The following is a 17,731-nucleotide window of genomic DNA, read 5'->3' as shown; positions in this document are numbered from 1 at the left end:
TTGGGTAGTATCTCTGTATATATTTTTTATTAGACGCAAGCTGTACCTGTGTTAGCAGGTAATGTGAGCCAGTGAGAATGTTCTGTGGAATGAAGCAGCTGACAGAGAGGAATGATGCAGGCAATAAATGCACCTCAGGGTTTTCTGCTGTGAACAAAATCTCATCTGGTTCAGTGGACTAAGTGCCAATTCATGTAGTGCATCCTCTCAGCTTTTTTTATTGAGAAGTGATCTTGTTTGTAATCTCCAAGACCTCTCCTGATGTGAACAAAACTACAGTAAGTCTGAATGATCAAGAGATTTGCCTCAAAAGTACCCTTCAATTCAGAATGAAAACACTCAGGAAGATTTGCCAGCTATCTGGTAACGATTCTGAAACATGGCTATGACTTCAGAATTTAGGAAGTATATATTCACTTCTTAATTTTGGAAGAATCATAAAGAATTTTTTAAGAAAGGTCCCATTGACTTTTTGGACACAGCCCAGGGAAGTGAATTTTATGTCTGCATTGTATCTTTAAGTAACGATATAGACCTCTGATTATAAAATTTGTGGTGGCATAAAGTAAAGTGAACTGGAATTTAACAGGATAAAATGAAAACTAACTTTAAAATCCCTGAATCTGAAAAAGAATTTCTGAAAATGTTTTTCTTAATAAATTCTGTCAAAATGCACGGGGTATTGACAACATTTAGAAATATTTCTTTATTTATTTTGTAGGCACTGTTTTAGGTTCATCAGGTCCTTTAGTGTATAACATTAATGAACATTAAGACTAAGAATGACTTTCAGGGTTCTTTTAGATATTGTCATGAAAGAATATCAACAGCTTTGAAAAGTCCTTGAATAAATTTACCTATATTTATCTTTCTAATTTACTTTTTTTCCTACCGTTTGAGTTACATTACTAGAAAGTAACACTGCAGATAAATTACTGGAGCAAATAATTTCTGCCAACTTCTTTAACTCAGCATATGAATGGACTTGTACACCACCAACAAACATGAGAGTAGACTCCTCACAAACACACAGAATAAAAGAACCTAGATATCAGGAAGAGGGATTTCACATGCCTTTTTTTGTCCCAGAAATACCATTTTATATTTTCACCAATAATACAAAATTATCTGTATAATGTATAAAATGTGATCAAATTCAGGACATATTATCTTGTATAGCCTATAGGAAAAGTAATGTCAATAGGCTAATTACTTATACCATTACTTTTTACAAGTTTTTAACCACTAATACTTCGAGATAATTAAAGAAAATGAGCAGCCTGTCAGAATTATTTAATACACTGAGGAAGCTATTACTTCAGAATCAGTCTCTGGGGCTGAGCTCCCCAAAGAAACATGTTATCAATCTATTACACGGAACACAAGTGAATACCCATAAAGCACGAGGCAGACAGACTGTTACAAACACAAGACTCTCGATTGCCTGTTTTGCCAGTTATTTTCTTAATTTTGTCGTCTATTGTGATGATCCATGAATACTGTGGGCTCATGAGGACTTGGCAGAATTGACCTTTAATCCCCTTCCCTCTTCCCCTTGAGCTTACTTTACATTACTTTCTACTTTGCAGTTACAAATTTGACATTATTAATGTCAAGACTAGGAATGGACTTAGAAGCTAACTATTTAATCTAAAGAGCACTGCAGTGCTGGATGTAGGAAAATTTAATCAGTAATCCTTTATTTAATTTCCAGGTAGGCAGATTTGCCCAGCTCCCCTCTTACTGTGTCCTTCAACAGAGACACAACTGCCTACTTATCAATCCAGACAATATCAAATGTAAATACAAAAAGTCCCACATTTAACAAGAATTAGAAAAACCAGAAGGATGCACTTTCTAGTTTTTAAGGTTTCAATTTCATTTGTAAATTATTCAAGCAAATAATTCAGCCTTACTGTGCTTTGACTCCCTACTTAGGGAAGAGAGCTGCTACTTTCTTGCCTCACAGAGCCACTGCAAGGGTAGTGACTGAAAGGTTCAGATGCCTAAGTGATGGGGCCCATAAAAGCATGTCTTTCAATCACTCTACTTTACAGACAGGTTAATCAGCAAAGAGGACAGGGCAATTAATTTTTTTTGGTATGCTCAATTAAAATTTCTTTTTAGACAGTGTTGCTCCAAAACAAAATAATAAGTTAGACTTTTTTTGTTTTTGTTTTTGTTTTTGTTTTAATTTTTAGTATAACTAAATTTACTACCCTGGGTAATAAAATTATGCTATATTTGATACCAGACTCACCTGGCAGAAGACTCAGCTTGCTGAAGAAGGAATAATCAACTGCACTTCAGAACCAAGACTTGCAATAGCTTTCAGATATGATAGTGCAATAAACACGTCAAAATGGTGAATAGAGTAAATAAAACAGTACATAAAAAAGAACTAAACCCATTCTTGTTTGCATCCAAATGAAAGAATGACTTATTTTTGGTTCTGTATTTTGCTATAGAAATAAAGAACCAGCTCAAGTTCTTGTTTCTAATATGAATCATACACTTGTTACTGCCTTTTAACTCCCTCATAATATCAAAGTAGTCTATTAGCATATAAATTACTCAAAATAAGTAAATATTTTACTTTTTAAAAATACCACAGCAACCCATACCTTTACTGAAAAGAAAATTACCAGTTTTACTGGTCAGTTTTTCAAGTTTTCAGCATCTTTATAATGATCCTTAATCTGTACAAATGCTGTCTGCCAGAATTCATTTGGCTTGCGCAGGAATCTCCTGATTCTGCAAACATTCATTGATTATTTTCTTGGACTCTAATACTGGCACCAATTAAACTAGAAGCATTTACCTGCTGTTGGGCTGATACAGCTGGATTTGACAAGCAAGACCTATTAACTGGCTTATATGACAGTGCTGAAAAGTACTCTTGGTTTCCAGAAAATATATACTGCACTAATAATGTCAATGAGGCTTTTTTCCTTAGTTTTCTCCTCTACAGTTTATGCTTCAATTCTCATAGTGAGAAAAAAAAAAACAACATTGTCACACCTATTAAACTGTCCTATCTCACTCTTTTATTATAATCCTTAATTCACATCAGCAATAATACATACATATTTATAGGCTGATGGTTTTTGACACAATACCTCTTGTTGACTATCCAAATCTACAACTTGACACACTCAAGAAAATATCTTTGGATCCTGCATTATGAAACACTAAAAAACTGTACTCTCTTCAAAGTAGTAATTTTACACTGACACCAAAGTACAAGAAAACATAAAAAATTCAGAATCAGCTGTGATCAACAACTTACTCAGACATCACTCCTGAAAACCAGTACTATGAGGAAAAACATAGATAGAACAACCTCTGCTGAATGGCACAGAATAATCATCAGGGACTATGGTTTACCTACTGCCACAGTGACATAGAAAAGGATTTACTAATTAAAACTCATTTATTGACATTATCCTCTAGGATATTGGAACAGAAAATTCTCTCATCTCACCTTAAGCTTGAACACCGAAAAAGGGTTTTTGAAGGACAATTTGAATTGAACAACAAAAAAGGGTTTTTGAAGACCCAAAAATTAAATAAAAAACAAACGGATGGTGTACATATTCCTGAGAGACCTGAATTCTTTTTCAACCAGCACATAAAACACTCTCCTTCAATGTATGTGGGATTTTGTATATGAAGACTTTATACAAACATATACAGAACTCTGACAGTTTTTAAGCTTGCAAGATGAACAAGGAATTCTTCCACAGAAGTAAAGCAGAAGGTGTAATAAAAAAATCCTTTCATTTACTTCTTGATTTTCAGCTTATCAGGCAGTCAGAATAACAAGGCATGATCACAACTCTTATCCCCTTAAAGAGGTCATTTTATTTGCATGAAGCAGATTGTGAAGTATCATTTAAATAATCTACTGCCTTTTATTAGAATGCCATAAGATTTGCATAAGAGGGTAAAAATATCCCAGCAAGAAGACATACAGGAATATTTGTGCTTTGTATCCGTCTGTCTTTTACAAGCATGTTTGAGTTTGAGTGTGGGTACCACCGTGGTTCAAGGGTTGCCACATTCATGCTGAATGTGGATGATGAGCTTGCCTGGGAGGTTTCGCTGCACCTGATCAAGTCCCCTCACATTCCCATGCTGGCCCAAGCATAGGCTGAGCTCACTCCCTCTCACTTAGAGTCAGAGAGGAAACCAAATCACCAGCTGAGTGTGTGGGCTGCATCCTCAGCATAGCAAATGTGTTTTGTGCTTGGCTCAGATTCACATAGAAGGGATCCTCCGGGAGACTTGTAAGGGGCATAAAGAGGCTCAGCTCTTTTTAAAGATGTTTTAAGGACAATCCTCTTGTCAGTGACACAGACTAGAAACCCAAAGAAGCTGTTTGTGTGGAATGGCTGGCAGTATGAGATATTGAAAGGCATGAAGATTTGCAACAACATCCCAAGCCTCTTGCCAGAAAAATGCCGGACATTTTTCTTGGCATTACATTTATAACAGTGACCTGCACTACTTTCTTATGGTTTTTCAATTTAATATTATTACTAATATATCCAAATCAACCAAAAAAAAAAAAAAAAAAAAAAAATCAGTAAATTGCTATGTGAAGTACTGCAGATGTTTGCATTTTAAATATAAAGACAATTTTTTTTTTCCCTAGGAGAAATGCCATTTTAAAAAAAAGTATATTTTCTGTTTAGAACTTATTTCTTAATGAAATTCCTTGCCCATTAAACTATCCAAACCACATGTCACAAAGTTAAATGAGTCACTTTTGGGAACATGACTAATATAAACACTTATCATTATTTCATTCTAGGTGGATGAGCATGTCTGTTACTGTTGATGGATGCCATGGCATGGTATGCTGCACTGGATGCACGTGGCCTCCAACCCAGAACTCTGCCTCTGGCAAAGGTGAAGGTCACAGTTCACCACAAAATTGCCAAGCATCCACTAGTTCATGCAGATATTAGTCGTTACTATAGTTATTAGCCTTTGGCAAACTGATTTTTTAATTAATTTTTTCATTCTCTTATCATTGACATGAAAAATTCTGTTATCTCCACAGCAGCCTATGGCATGGAGCTACCTATTTTGGATTGATTCATTTTGTGAAGAGTCACTTCCTTTTCTTTGCTCTGAATGGGCAACCTGTTGGCTTCATTTGTGCCACACACATCTTGCATTGCAATCTTCCCCCTCTAGTCTCACCCTTATGTTATAGATATTTTTGAGACCTATCATAACTCCTTCTCTTTGTTTCTTTTCCAGGCTAAGGAAAGCTGTCTTACTCACTTATTCCTCACTGACGAGTCAGTCCAAAGATCTTTTGTCCTTGTCTGTACTTTTCCAAGTTCTTTGGGACACGTTCTCTGAGACTAAAGAGAAATCATTTCCCAGTGTGGAAGATATAGGCTCACCAGAAATTTAGACACAAAGCTGTATTAATGACATCTATTTCTTTCAGCTGCTGCTAAGAATTTCTAACATCCCATTTGCTTTTTTTGGCACTCACCGCACACTAAGCAAATGTGCATACAGCTATTATGAAACAAGATCCCATTTGAGAGAGATTATAATTTCCACAGAGAACAACAATTTATTAATGAAACTGGAATTATTCCCCTCCTCCCACAGTATGTTCCGCTTTACAACAGATTGCTTTACAGTCTTATTTTAGTCCTGTTTCATAGTGGTTTTTCCCATTTTTCCATTTAGCCTTTGTCTTTAGTAATTCTAGTAGCTTAATTTGAAAAGCAAACACTTTCCTGGATACTCTCACACTTTCCAAGATAATTTATGATGACAGTAAACAACATAGGCCCCAGCCAAAATCCTTACTGGTACTGAATCATAGTGTCCAGGATGAAATATAGTAATGTTTTTTCAGTGGTCAATTAAGCATTTTCACAACAATAGGAGTGAATAATCCATCTGTTAGTGAAAATCTATTTTTTTAGCAAGGAGTAGCAAGGTTTTAACGGCATAACAGTATCAATCATTGATCACAGAATCAATAACAACTCTAACTTACATGTTCAGGAACTGACAGCTAAAATAAATACAATGCACACAAGGTAATAATTTTTATAATTACAACTGGTACTAGTAGATAGTATTTTTTTCCAAGTTTGCTTTGTTCTTTACACTCGCTTTTTTCTCTTATTGTAAATACAAGAATAACTACTGCACACAGCTATTTAGACAAAACCCATTGTATTTATATATTTATGAAACAAAATCTTCTCCAGAGGAAAATTAAATTTAAGCTAGTTACTAAAAATAAAACTACATTAGTTTTAATTTTAATATGAGTCAATGCTAGTGGACATTGTATTCTCTTATTAGTATGTCTTTCAGCTTTTCTCCTTCCTTTTTCACCTTTTACAAGATCAACCCCTGGGCTGGGTGGAAGAGGGACATGTCACCCAGCAGTGACACGTTTCTTTCCGGATATTTATAATGACCTTTCTCCTTAGTAACCCTCTCTTGCCTATAGGGCACATGTATCACTGCCATGCAGCAGTCATAGAATACATGCATCTGGTACTGCACAGTGAACTACATCAAGGAAATTACCTTAGAGTTATTTTAACATTTAAAAAAAATACTGGAAGGAAAAGGCTGATTTTACACCAGAATTTTTTTATGCTTTATATCATCTTCCACCCTTAGAAACATCATCTTTTTTCTAAGAGTCTGTAAATGCCTCTACAGGGTTATTGGGTTATTTGGGATTTTATAATCTCCATTTAGATTGACTAAATGATAAGCAAGTGACAACAGGGAGAAAATTATACCATAGTGTTCCTGTTACAAAATTGTTTTCCACTACAGGGGCATCTAAATAATATTTGGTTATTTTTATGAATTCTTATTATGTCCTCAGTCTTTATCTTGTCCCGTTCCACTTCTCTTTGTTAAGACCTTTTTTGACTTTTTATGTTGAGTTGTCTGCCTTTTTTTCCCTGGCTAGAAAAATAGGCAATTTACTCTGTTTTATGAAATAATTATTATGTAATAAATGCTAGTAAATGCTAATAAATAAACTGTCTTTCATTTATGAAAGACAATTCATTTCACCAGCTCGTGTAGAAAATACAAGCAAGATTTTGGGTACACATGTTCTATTTGAAACTGGAAGAGAGGCTGTGGAGTTCAAAGCTGCTGTTAACTGGGTTAATTCTTCAGAATTTAATAGGATACATAACAGATCCTATGCAAGAAGTAAGCTAATTGCATCAGAGTGGATATCAGGTACAGGGAGACAGAAGGATTTGGGAATGGTTGTCTCTAGAGGGAGAGGAGAGACAGGACATGTAGAGCCTGTGGGACATGAAGCATTGCTGAGAGAGGGAAATGGTCATTGCCATACAACCACTACTTGCTCCAAGTCCATTGCTTTCTGTGTTATATAACAGAAATTGTGGTTTGATATATCACCCTCAGAAGAGCAGGGGGGTTTTCACTTTAGAACATCTGCTGTTAAAACACCAACAGGCCCCTAAATAGCAAAGTAAGTTATGCAATGTCAGTACCTGACAAGACTGCCAATCCAAATAATTTCTGTTTATGATTTGCATACAAGGATATTAACTGTAGTGACTGAAGCTGAGATAACCTTCTAACTTGTTAGCTTCTCCTATATGTCGGTGCTGGACAGCTGATAGGAAATTATTCTTTCTTCTTCTTATGAAACATGCTTTATTAATGATTGATTCTAGCTGTGGGGTTTTGAGGTTTTTTTGTGGAGGGTTTTTGGTTTTTGTTTTTTGTTTGTTTGCTTGTTTGTGGGGTTTTTGGGGTTTTCATTGTTAGTTTATTAGGGGAGGGTTGTTGTTTTATGATATTTATAATTTTGTTTGAAAAAATGAATTTAGGTTTTCATTTTGTTACATTCTGTTTCATGCTCATACTTCAGTTTTGAATTTCGGTGGTGATTTTTCATGCTGTGTTTTCAAATATTTGCATTTTATTGAAAAAAAAAATTAATTACAGAATCACAGAATATTCTGAGTTGGAAGGGACCCACAAGGAACTTTGAGTCTTTGCCTGCACAGAACATATTCAAGGGTCACAGCATGTGCCAGATAGCACTCTCCAAGCTCTTTGAACTCTGTCAAGCTGATGCTGTGACCACTTCCCTCGGCAGCCTGTTTCTGTGCCCAAACAGCCTCTGGATGAAGAACCTTTTCCTAATATACAAGCTAAACCTCTCCTGACACAATCTCAGGCCTTTCCCTTGGGTCCTGTCACTGGTCACCAGAGAGAAGAGATCAGTGCCTGCCCCTCCTCATTGCCTCGTGAGAAAGTTGTAACTGCAATAGTATCTCACCTCAGTCTCCTCTTGCCCAGGCTGAAAAGACCTGAAAAGTGTCCTCAGCTGCTCCTCATACGGCTTCAGCTCAAGGCCTTCACCATCCTTGAGGCCTTTCTTTGGATACTCCCTAACAGTTTAATGTCTTTCTTATATTGTGGCACTCAAAATTGCTCCCAGCACTGGAGCTGAGGCTGCCCCAGTGCAGAGCAGACCGACACAATCCCCTCCCTTGCCCGGCTGGTGATGCTGTGCCTGATGGCCCACAGGACATGCCTGGCCTTCCTGGCTGCCAGGGCACTGCTGGCTCATGTTCAACTTGCCATCGACCAGGACTGCCTGGTTCCTCTCCACAGTGCTGCTTTTCAGTGAAAACTGTATAAATATCCAAATTATATAAATATGCATATTTCGACAAGTATTTAAGTAGAATTATATATATTTATATTTCTGAAATTTGCAGTTTAATTTTTTTCCAATTACTGTTTTAATGCCAAATCCACATCCCTCTACAATGAGCAAAGGAAATAAAAAAGTCCACATTGTGAAAAAAATTATCCATCTCATAGATTTGAAATCCTGAACTTTAATCTAGTCTCCTGTCACTTAGCAGTTCCTTAATAGTTCTGTAATTCTTTTGTCTTCCTGATGAAAATTTATACTTTTGTAGCACATTTGAGGCATTATGGTATCTCTTTTTTTTTTTTTTAACATCTCACATGTTGCAGCAATCACAAATTTTATTCAATTTCTGAACCTTCTTGTTGTTTTGGTTTCCATATTATTACCCAGATAGAGGAATGGCTCCAAGTATTTAATACTTGCCCAATTTTGCTGTCTGGCAAATGCTATTTAATTTATTACTTGGCATTCTCATGCTTTTCCAGGAAGGTCTCATGATCCCATGATGGTCTAATGTTTCACTAATTATAAATTCAGCTTGTGTTGCTGACATACAGAATACATGCCCATGTCTGATCTATCAACAACAATATTTCTACCAGGTGAATCACAAATTCTCAGCCAAGCTCCATATTTAGATTTAAACAAAAAATAAAATCTTCACATTTTCTTGGATTAAAGAAGGAGACAATGTTTTGGTTTGTCTGTTCTCCTCAAGTCCTTTCCAATTTCTAAATATTTTTTAAAGTATCTTTTCCCATATTTCCCTGTGTAAATAAACTTCCTGCCCAGATGAAGCCATTTATACAGAAGCAGTCCAAATAAAACTACAATATGTGTAAGATTTTTCTTTAGCAGTTTAATTTCTACAAGTTCATTTGTATTTCTCCATCTGTGTTGGCAACACAAATTTCAGACGCGCAAGCACCATTAGCACCCTACACTCACCTGTGTTTGGAGGTCTTGTGAGACCCAATCATTCATGCTAACAGGACCATTTCCACAGGTTCTAAATCATCTACAGTGATCACTGAATCCTTGCATAATAAAGCCTGCTAAATTTTAGAGTTTGAAATATTTCAGTCTGTGACCTCCTTAGCTGTTCAGAACAATAACCTCAACCTTTTACATCCTCTAAAACGTGGCTGACAGCTCAAGACGTTGATCCTTCATTTTTATTTTGATCTCTCCTTGTCCTGAGCTCAGTCTTTCTCCTCTCTCATGCAATCAGTGAAAACTCAGTCCTCCTTTTTTTTCTAGCTCCTAATAGTAACCTCATATAATTTTAATCAATGTAAGGACCACAGGCAAGAGGTCTTACTACTACTACTACACTCCTAATTTACCTGCTATGAGCTACCTAAGCAAATCAATAAACAAAGTGAAGCCTCTAGATCAATAATAAACACTCTGTTGCAAGTTGTTCATCTCTGCTGCATGTCTTTGTACACCTTGTAAAAAGGTTAGCTTTCAGGAGTAAACATTAAATGCAGGTCTGTCTTGCTCATGGGGGTTTTGTTTTTCCATGGTTCCATTTCTTTCTCACACTTTCATGTGCAACTGTCAAAATTACTTTGTGTCTCACATACTCTATGCAATATACAGGATGCAAAGCTTTTAAAGTCATCACTTTTTTTCACCAGAAAGACATAAGTAGAAGAGACAAAGGTCTCAGCTCAACGGAGCAAGAAAAGAAATCCAGAATTCTCATACCAGCTCTGATTCCTCTTACACCATTTTTTACCATTTCATTTCTCCTCATCAATTTCCTTGTCTGTAATAAATTGTGACAGTGCTTTTGCTTGAATATGTGCGCAGCATAAACTCTGTAAGCCAATTTAGTAAGCCAGGTTAATGTGATCATGCCTGATTGCTCTTTAAATTATATCTAAAGACCACTAAGGCCCAACAAGATTTCACTTTGATGTCAGCAGACAGAGGTGAGTATATGTTCGATGTACTGAACAAGCTCATTCTTATACATAGCATATCTTTCATATCAAAATCATACAGAATGAGTAACTGTGATGTCCTGCATCTTGGGAGTCAATTAATACATTACTAGCAGCAGTCCCTGAAACAATTTTCATCGCCTTGATGATGGCACTGTGCAAATGTCTAATGGAAATAATACACAGCTATCTCTAATGTTGTTACTTCATTTGCTGGAATGGAATCTAATAAATTATAAAAAACACTTTTGACAACTTTAAATGAAATATTATTGTGATCATATTAGAAATCTAGTGTAAATACAATTTTTAAAAAGATTAGTTTAATCAGGGTACATTTATGAATAGATTTAAGTGGGGCTTTTTCCTTCAAAGGGCAGTGCCGGGGTTGGCTGTTACTTTTCTCCGCCCCAGCACGGGAAAAGGCGGTTTTGGACAGGCCACGCTTTCGAAGAAGGCGTCTGGACTCTTGCTTTTGGTTTTTAGTTGCGTTTATTGTTTCTTATTTACAAAGTTTTTTTGTCTGTCTAGCCGAGGTCTGATCAGCAAGACAGCCAAGGGCACTCTCCCCCGCCCACGGGGCGGTTGTCTCTTTTATAGTAAAAACTATGTACAAGATATTTACCTTTAATTTCCAATACTTTTTGCTCTTGTTGGCAAGTGCACTTTCTCTATGAACCAATTCACACATGCCAACATCATCTTGAACATGGATGCCAAGGAGAAGAAAGAAGAAGGACAGGGCACGCCCAAATCCCTCCATCTTGGGACTCCTGACCCCCATGTACAGAATTCTAAACCCCCCTGTACAGTGCATTATAATTTAAGTTTTACTTAGTGGATATCATCCTTTCACTATTCAAAATTGAAATTCTCTCATTTCTTCACTTTTAGGAGTCATTTCTTTAGAAGAATCACAGTCAAGCCACCAGGTACTTTTGTCAACATTCTAGGACCTCCGAGCCCCCCAAGGGTTGTCTCGGTAGCTCTGGACATCTGGAGTGATGTACTGAGTTCCCACAGGGCAGTAGCTTTCAAATTCACTGCATGTATTTCTTTTCCTTAAATTTTATTTTTTCTTTCAAGTTAACTCAGTGCTTATGAGTTTTGCTTAATGCCAAAATGATAGCCACTGCTCTGTAAAATTGTTTGTCTGAACAGATTTTAAAAAAGCAGTGCATAATTTCCTTTACAGACTGCCCTGTCATACAGGCACTCACCCAAGAGGGAAAATAACTGTAAAAAGAGAGCATATATTCAGAAGTACATGTTGATTTAAGCCTAATGGAAGGTGGCCAACATTAATTACATCATATTAAAAATTATCCACTAAAAATTCAAAAATAAATTCTATACTCATATTTCAGATGCAGAGAATAAATGATAAGCCTTTGAAAAAACATGCTTTCTGGTCAAAGATATAGAGCTCTGCTTCTTCCAAATCCACACTCTTTCTGCCTTGATACATGGGCAAGCCTTTGAAGATGACGAGGCTTGTTCAGGACAGAGTCAGATGAAAAATACCATATTGTTACATTACCCTGTACTGCCACAGAACAGTCATGAATATTAAATTTTTCAGCATCCTTTTCTTAACAAAAAATATCTGTAGTAGTTTGTATGTGAGCATGCATTATTGTGTCAGAGGTTTAAACAACAAACTTGTAAAACATAGGTTATTAATTGGCAGAAAAAGATCTGGTAAGCTGAGGTTCTGGGATTTTTGTTGGGTTTTCTTGTTTGTTTAGTTGGGGGGTGTTGGGGTTTTTTGGGGTTTTTTTTTTTTTGGTTGGTTGGTTGGTTGGTTGGTTGGTTGGTTGTTTGGTTGGTTGGTTTGTTTTTTTTGCTACACTGGAAAATGGAAGAGAAATGGCCACCACACTGAAGAGGACTTTGCAAACTTTTCCTATGCACCGTCTGCATTCGTATGCCTGTCTCTGCAAACTTGAGGACAAACAGCAAAAAAATTCTCACTGGAAGAAATTGTGCAGGTGTGCAACACAAAAAAGATGTGATGCACACTTTCACACTAGGAATGCAAAGACACATATAAAGGGAAGATGCCACACGCAGCACATCAAAACCTTTGCTAGTATTATTTTGACCATGTTATTCTCTTGAACTTTCAGTTTATTTTGCTGCTTCTGCATGTCACTGTTGAAACACAGCAATAAAGAAAGGTTACAGACATATTTGTAGTGTCCTGGTGGGGCTGCACCCCCTTCAGCCATCTTTGCATAAGGGTAATTAAAACTGCTGTCTTGTTTGTGGGTGTAAATTGTACTGGAACTTGTAGCACTTGATCCTTTGATGATTTCTGTCACCATTCACTGGGACCTGTGCTTTTGCACAAAAAACAAGGCATGAACTTTTCGTCTTCATCTGCACGTGCTGTTTTTGCCTGGCTTTCTGGAGTTTCACAATACAGGAAAACAAGTAAAGCACTGCATAGCAAATGGGCTAGCCTTATTTTACTCCCAGCACCCTGTCCATTTTCATGGGTTTCATGGGTAATAACATACTCTAATTTTATTTTTTAGACTGGATCTGCTTAATGAATGTTGAGCAAAGAGGGTTATCTTCTGTTAACAATCTGATGGATTTTTATTCTTCTTGATTACACAAGCAGATTCCCAAACTTTAATAATCAGGTCAAATGCTTTAATGTGTAAGCTTCAAGAACAATTTTAAAATCACCACCTGTAAGCTAGACTAATCCCCACCAGTTTGTAAACTATATTTTGATTTGCAACCTGACACTTCTTGAGATAGTTGTCTAAAAACAGATATGAAAGGAATTACATGCACTGCCCAATAATAGAAGACATTATTTCTGTAAATCTGTATTCTCTTACAGAAGGTTTGCAATATTAGCTAGTCACTTTCAACTGTTTAGTGAAACTGTTAGCTGATTTAATAGATACATTAAAATCCCATTTATGAATTACTGTGACATAATAATATAAATGTCTATGCACAGGTGTCCTGATGTCATGGCTAGAAGAAGATAAAATCCTTGTGATTTCAGGTCACATGAAATATCCTACGCTTTATAATGTACTTATTGCTACTTTAAAATATATAACAGTAGCATTATAAAAATAATTAAATTGAAAATATGTGCTTTTGGAATAAACATGTAATTTTGGTGAATCATTTGATTCTGCAGATTTAGTTCTGCAATCACTCCAGAACTCAACTGCATTTAACATCTTAAAAATTGTACGTGATTTAAAAAAATTGCATATGATCTAAAGATACCGATGAGTGACTGTTGGATGTAATTTAGTATGCTGACAATGGTTTGAGTTTATATGAAGCTTGGCTTTTGCTATCTGGATTTAAAAGCACAATTTCTCAAAGGAACTTCTCTCTTTCAGTGTTATACCTGCATTGAGAGCTTTGTGGAAAATAAGGGGGAAACACCAACATCTCCAGCTTGGTTTTGTTTATTTGTTTGTCTTCTGGGGTTTTTTTTGTAAGAGATTCTGCAAAGATGACATACAAAGACTGGCAGGGTTTGTTGGTTTTTTTCAGATATAGTAAAGCAAATAGTTAATATAGATGAAACAAGTTGTGATAAACATAAAAATAAACATTGTTAAAGAAAGTATTAATCTAGAATTAATTGCTTTATTCTAGAAGTAGGTGTTTTGACATATAAAAAGGGGTTTAACTTTTTGACTTTCCACATACTTGAAAAGTGTCGCACAATTTGTAACAGTCTTAAGAGTCTTAAAAAGTCTTAAGGGATAAAAATATTCCAGGTAAATCTGTAATAAGTGTTAGTCTTAATGAAAATATTCCATTAGTACTAAAGTTGCTTATAAACTTAATGTCAGTGGAGCAAAAACAGGACAAAGGAAGAATCTGATTCATGAGTACATTGATAACAGTCCATTTTGTGCAAAATTACCAAATTTTTGGCAGTTTAGAACTGACCCTACATGACTACCAAGGAAAACTTTCACAAAGGAATAAAGTCTAATGAAAACATAGTGATTATGATTCAAAATGATTTCATCAGTAATATCTCTGTCTTTTGACATTAAAGGCACAGCAATGACATTGCCTGTGCTACAGCACCAAATGTGATGAGAGTCCTTGTTGGCATCTTCAGCAAGGTGCCAGAACAGATATGTCTCAGAGAAAGTGTAACTTGTATCAACTGGGTATCACAAATATGATTTTTTCCATTATATGGTCCCCCTTTCTTCAGACTTATAGCAAGCTCATTGTATTAACTTTGGGATACAAACACACTGCTTTGCAAATTGCTTTGATTAATACATTTTAGGGATTAACACGAACGTCTTCACATGCAATATCCAAATACATTTTTGGCTGCTGTGCTAAATAATCTGCTGGTTTATGTATACATCCTCAGAATGGTTTTCTGGAGTTTTCTGGAAGGGTGGAGGAAACATTAAGTTTCTGTTGATTTATTTATATTTAGGAAAAAAAAAAAGATTTCCCACTTGTACATTAAAAAAAAAAAATTCACAATGGTATTAAAATAAAAACTGAAGCACGATGATTCATTTTTACAGTAGGTGAATTTGAAACCTTGCTGTCTAGGGAAGTGGCATTTGGCGACCCAGGAAACAAATTCCTGACTTTTTATTTTCACTGAATAAAATCCTTTACTTAAACTGAAAATTATACACAACTTCCAATTATACACTCTGCTAAGATTTTCTTCAGGTGTCCTTTTCAGCTTTCCTATCTGAAAACTCTGTTGTTTAAATTCACCACCCCCACACCCCTCAAACAGTTTTCTGTCAATTACTTATGCTGTTTTACAGAAACAGTGGACATATGATGAGAGAGGGAATTGCAAAAATTCTCACCAGGTATGATTGTGCTTGTCTATACACAGTACAAAAGCTCTAGTTGCAGGACTTTGAATTATGAAGCAATAAAACATATTAGAAATACTTGAAAACAATCTGAACAATCAGAAATAAAAGCAAATAGTTCTGAGACATAAGACAACAGACCAAAAAGGATGCATCTTCATTAGCTGAAAACACACTTGGAATAACCATATCAATCACAGGAATGACTGTTCATTCTGAGCTTGAGGTTTAAAGTTTATATCTTATCTCTTGACATCAGAACAATGTTTGTTTCTAAAAATCAAATATGCTACCACAGTAGTCTCAATTAAAATTAGTTGTAAGATACAGACTTACATCAGAATTCTCTTATTTTGTTTGTTTTATTATTGTTGCTGCTGTTGTTTTTGTTTAATATAAAAAGCAAGAACAGGGAAATAAGACAAACATGCAAAGACAGAAAGCATATAGTGACTACAGGAAACGCTGGATGGTAAAAGCTATGAGCAGAGGGAGCTACTGCCAGTTGAAGATTTGTCCTGTCCCACCAGAAACAGGTGCACAATTATAATACATTATACTACTTCTCTGTATCATTTGAACTTTCAAAGAAATAGTAAAAATTACCTTTCCCACATACTGAGGTTCAGAGCCCATGTACTCCTCCAGCACAAAAAATTGATTCCACACCCAGCCTCGTTTAACTCGCTGGGCAGATGATCTCCTCCCTGGCACTGGAACAACATTTTCTCTTGGCTGTGCTTCTAAAATCTCTTGTGCTTGTGGATGCAGTGGTGTTAGGAGACCTCCATCAAACAGGACCCAGAGAAGCAGGGATAAGCAGTTCCTTGTGAGCATTGGCAATGGCTTCTCTACCACAAGTAATAAAAATTCCAGCACTTAATGCTGAGCAGAGGAATCCAGGTTTGAGGTGTCTGTGGCCTTCACCACTTAGCTTCTGATTTTATTGCAGAAATGCTAATGCAGGCATTAATCCTTCTGATGACAAGGTATTTGCCGCAATAAATTCCATCTATAGGGACCTATAAAAGAGATTTACATGCAACATCAAATTACATAGGATTACACTGAAACATTCATCAAAATGTTCACACCTAGTTAGTTTCTAGAGACAGAGAAAAATATTAAGAATCACAGTTTAAAAGAGATAGCTATTTTCATTGTAGCACTGAGCTGCCCTAGAACATTGTGTAGTTATGACTTCACTCTTGCTCTGCTTAGCATTACTTGTAGTATTTGTTTTAGGATCAGGTATCAAACAAACCTGTTTCCCATCAGTGATATTAAAAATGTTTACTCTGTTTTATTTTAGTTTTACTCAAATTTTACTCAAAAATCTTTTCCTCAAAAAAGTTTTACAAATGAAATACTGAAGAACAGGGGATCCACTCTTTCACCTTACTGTGCAGAGCAGGACCCTTTGCTCACTTTCTCTGCCACGAAAAGCTTCTTGAAGTCTTCTCTAGAGTGTGCTGGTTGCCATGTATAAAAAAAATAGCTACCTATAGGACTTAAGATAGATGAATTTTACATTAAAAAAAAAATACAATTTATAGTGCTATGGAATTCACCACTTTGTTAGGGTCGTATTGTGTCATTGATTTTTAAGCATCGGTTTCTAGGAAATCAATAGAGTTCTGCTTAAAAAGCAATGACATGATATAGACCTCAAAAAAGAATAATAAATTACTTAACCATATATATTTTTCCTTTTCAAATACTGCCAAAGGTTATATTTTCCTTATGAATAATATTTTACGATCCATAAAAATAAATAGCATAGAAATTCTTATTTGTTGGGTACATGCTGATGTGTTTAAAGAGAAAGAATTTATAATCAGCAACCTGGAAAATTTAACAAGTCTTAAAAAAGAAAAAATAAAAATAAACATCCTAGAAGAATAACTATTTCCTATGCTAAATTTAGGTGAGATTTCCTGTTCAGATATGAAAGGCTACATTTTAGGTCTTAATAAAAAAGAAAGTAAAAAACCTGGTGAAAGGTATCTACTGAGTGTTTTAATTCTACCTTCAGAAATGATAAAAGATGAGGAAAGAACTCCCATCTGCTCAGCATCATTTAAATAAAAGTTTTTCTAATTTATGTTCAAACATTTCAATGTTTTTCATCTACAGCAAAATACTATTTTGTGCAATGAGTAAAAACTTCTTACTTGCACAATCATTTGCAGTCTATGGAC

The 17,731-nt window shown here is 35.7% G+C and overlaps 1 protein-coding gene across 9 annotated transcripts in view; it reads right to left on the bottom strand.

The window, feature by feature from the left end:
• The window catches only part of CDH12 (cadherin 12), a 710,660-nt gene that overhangs the window by 137,968 nt on the left and 554,961 nt on the right, over positions 1-17,731 (bottom strand). For 8 of the 9 annotated variants that reach the window (XM_064427694.1, XM_064427690.1, XM_064427700.1 and 5 more), the window contains one exon: positions 16,137-16,552. In XM_064427694.1, coding sequence (XP_064283764.1) covers positions 16,137-16,367 — 231 coding nt within the window. In that variant the 5' untranslated portion in view covers positions 16,368-16,552. Of the gene's footprint in view, positions 1-8,335; positions 8,355-16,136; positions 16,553-17,731 lie in introns of those variants that run through there. The other variant, XM_064427732.1, reaches the window with a different exon arrangement.

The sequence above is a fragment of the Passer domesticus genome, chromosome 1 (genome assembly GCF_036417665.1).
Source record: "Passer domesticus isolate bPasDom1 chromosome 1, bPasDom1.hap1, whole genome shotgun sequence".
Lineage (NCBI taxonomy): Eukaryota > Metazoa > Chordata > Aves > Passeriformes > Passeridae > Passer > Passer domesticus.
The sequence above is the reverse complement of the archived record's forward strand: the minus strand, read 5'-3'. Positions and strand labels throughout refer to the sequence as shown.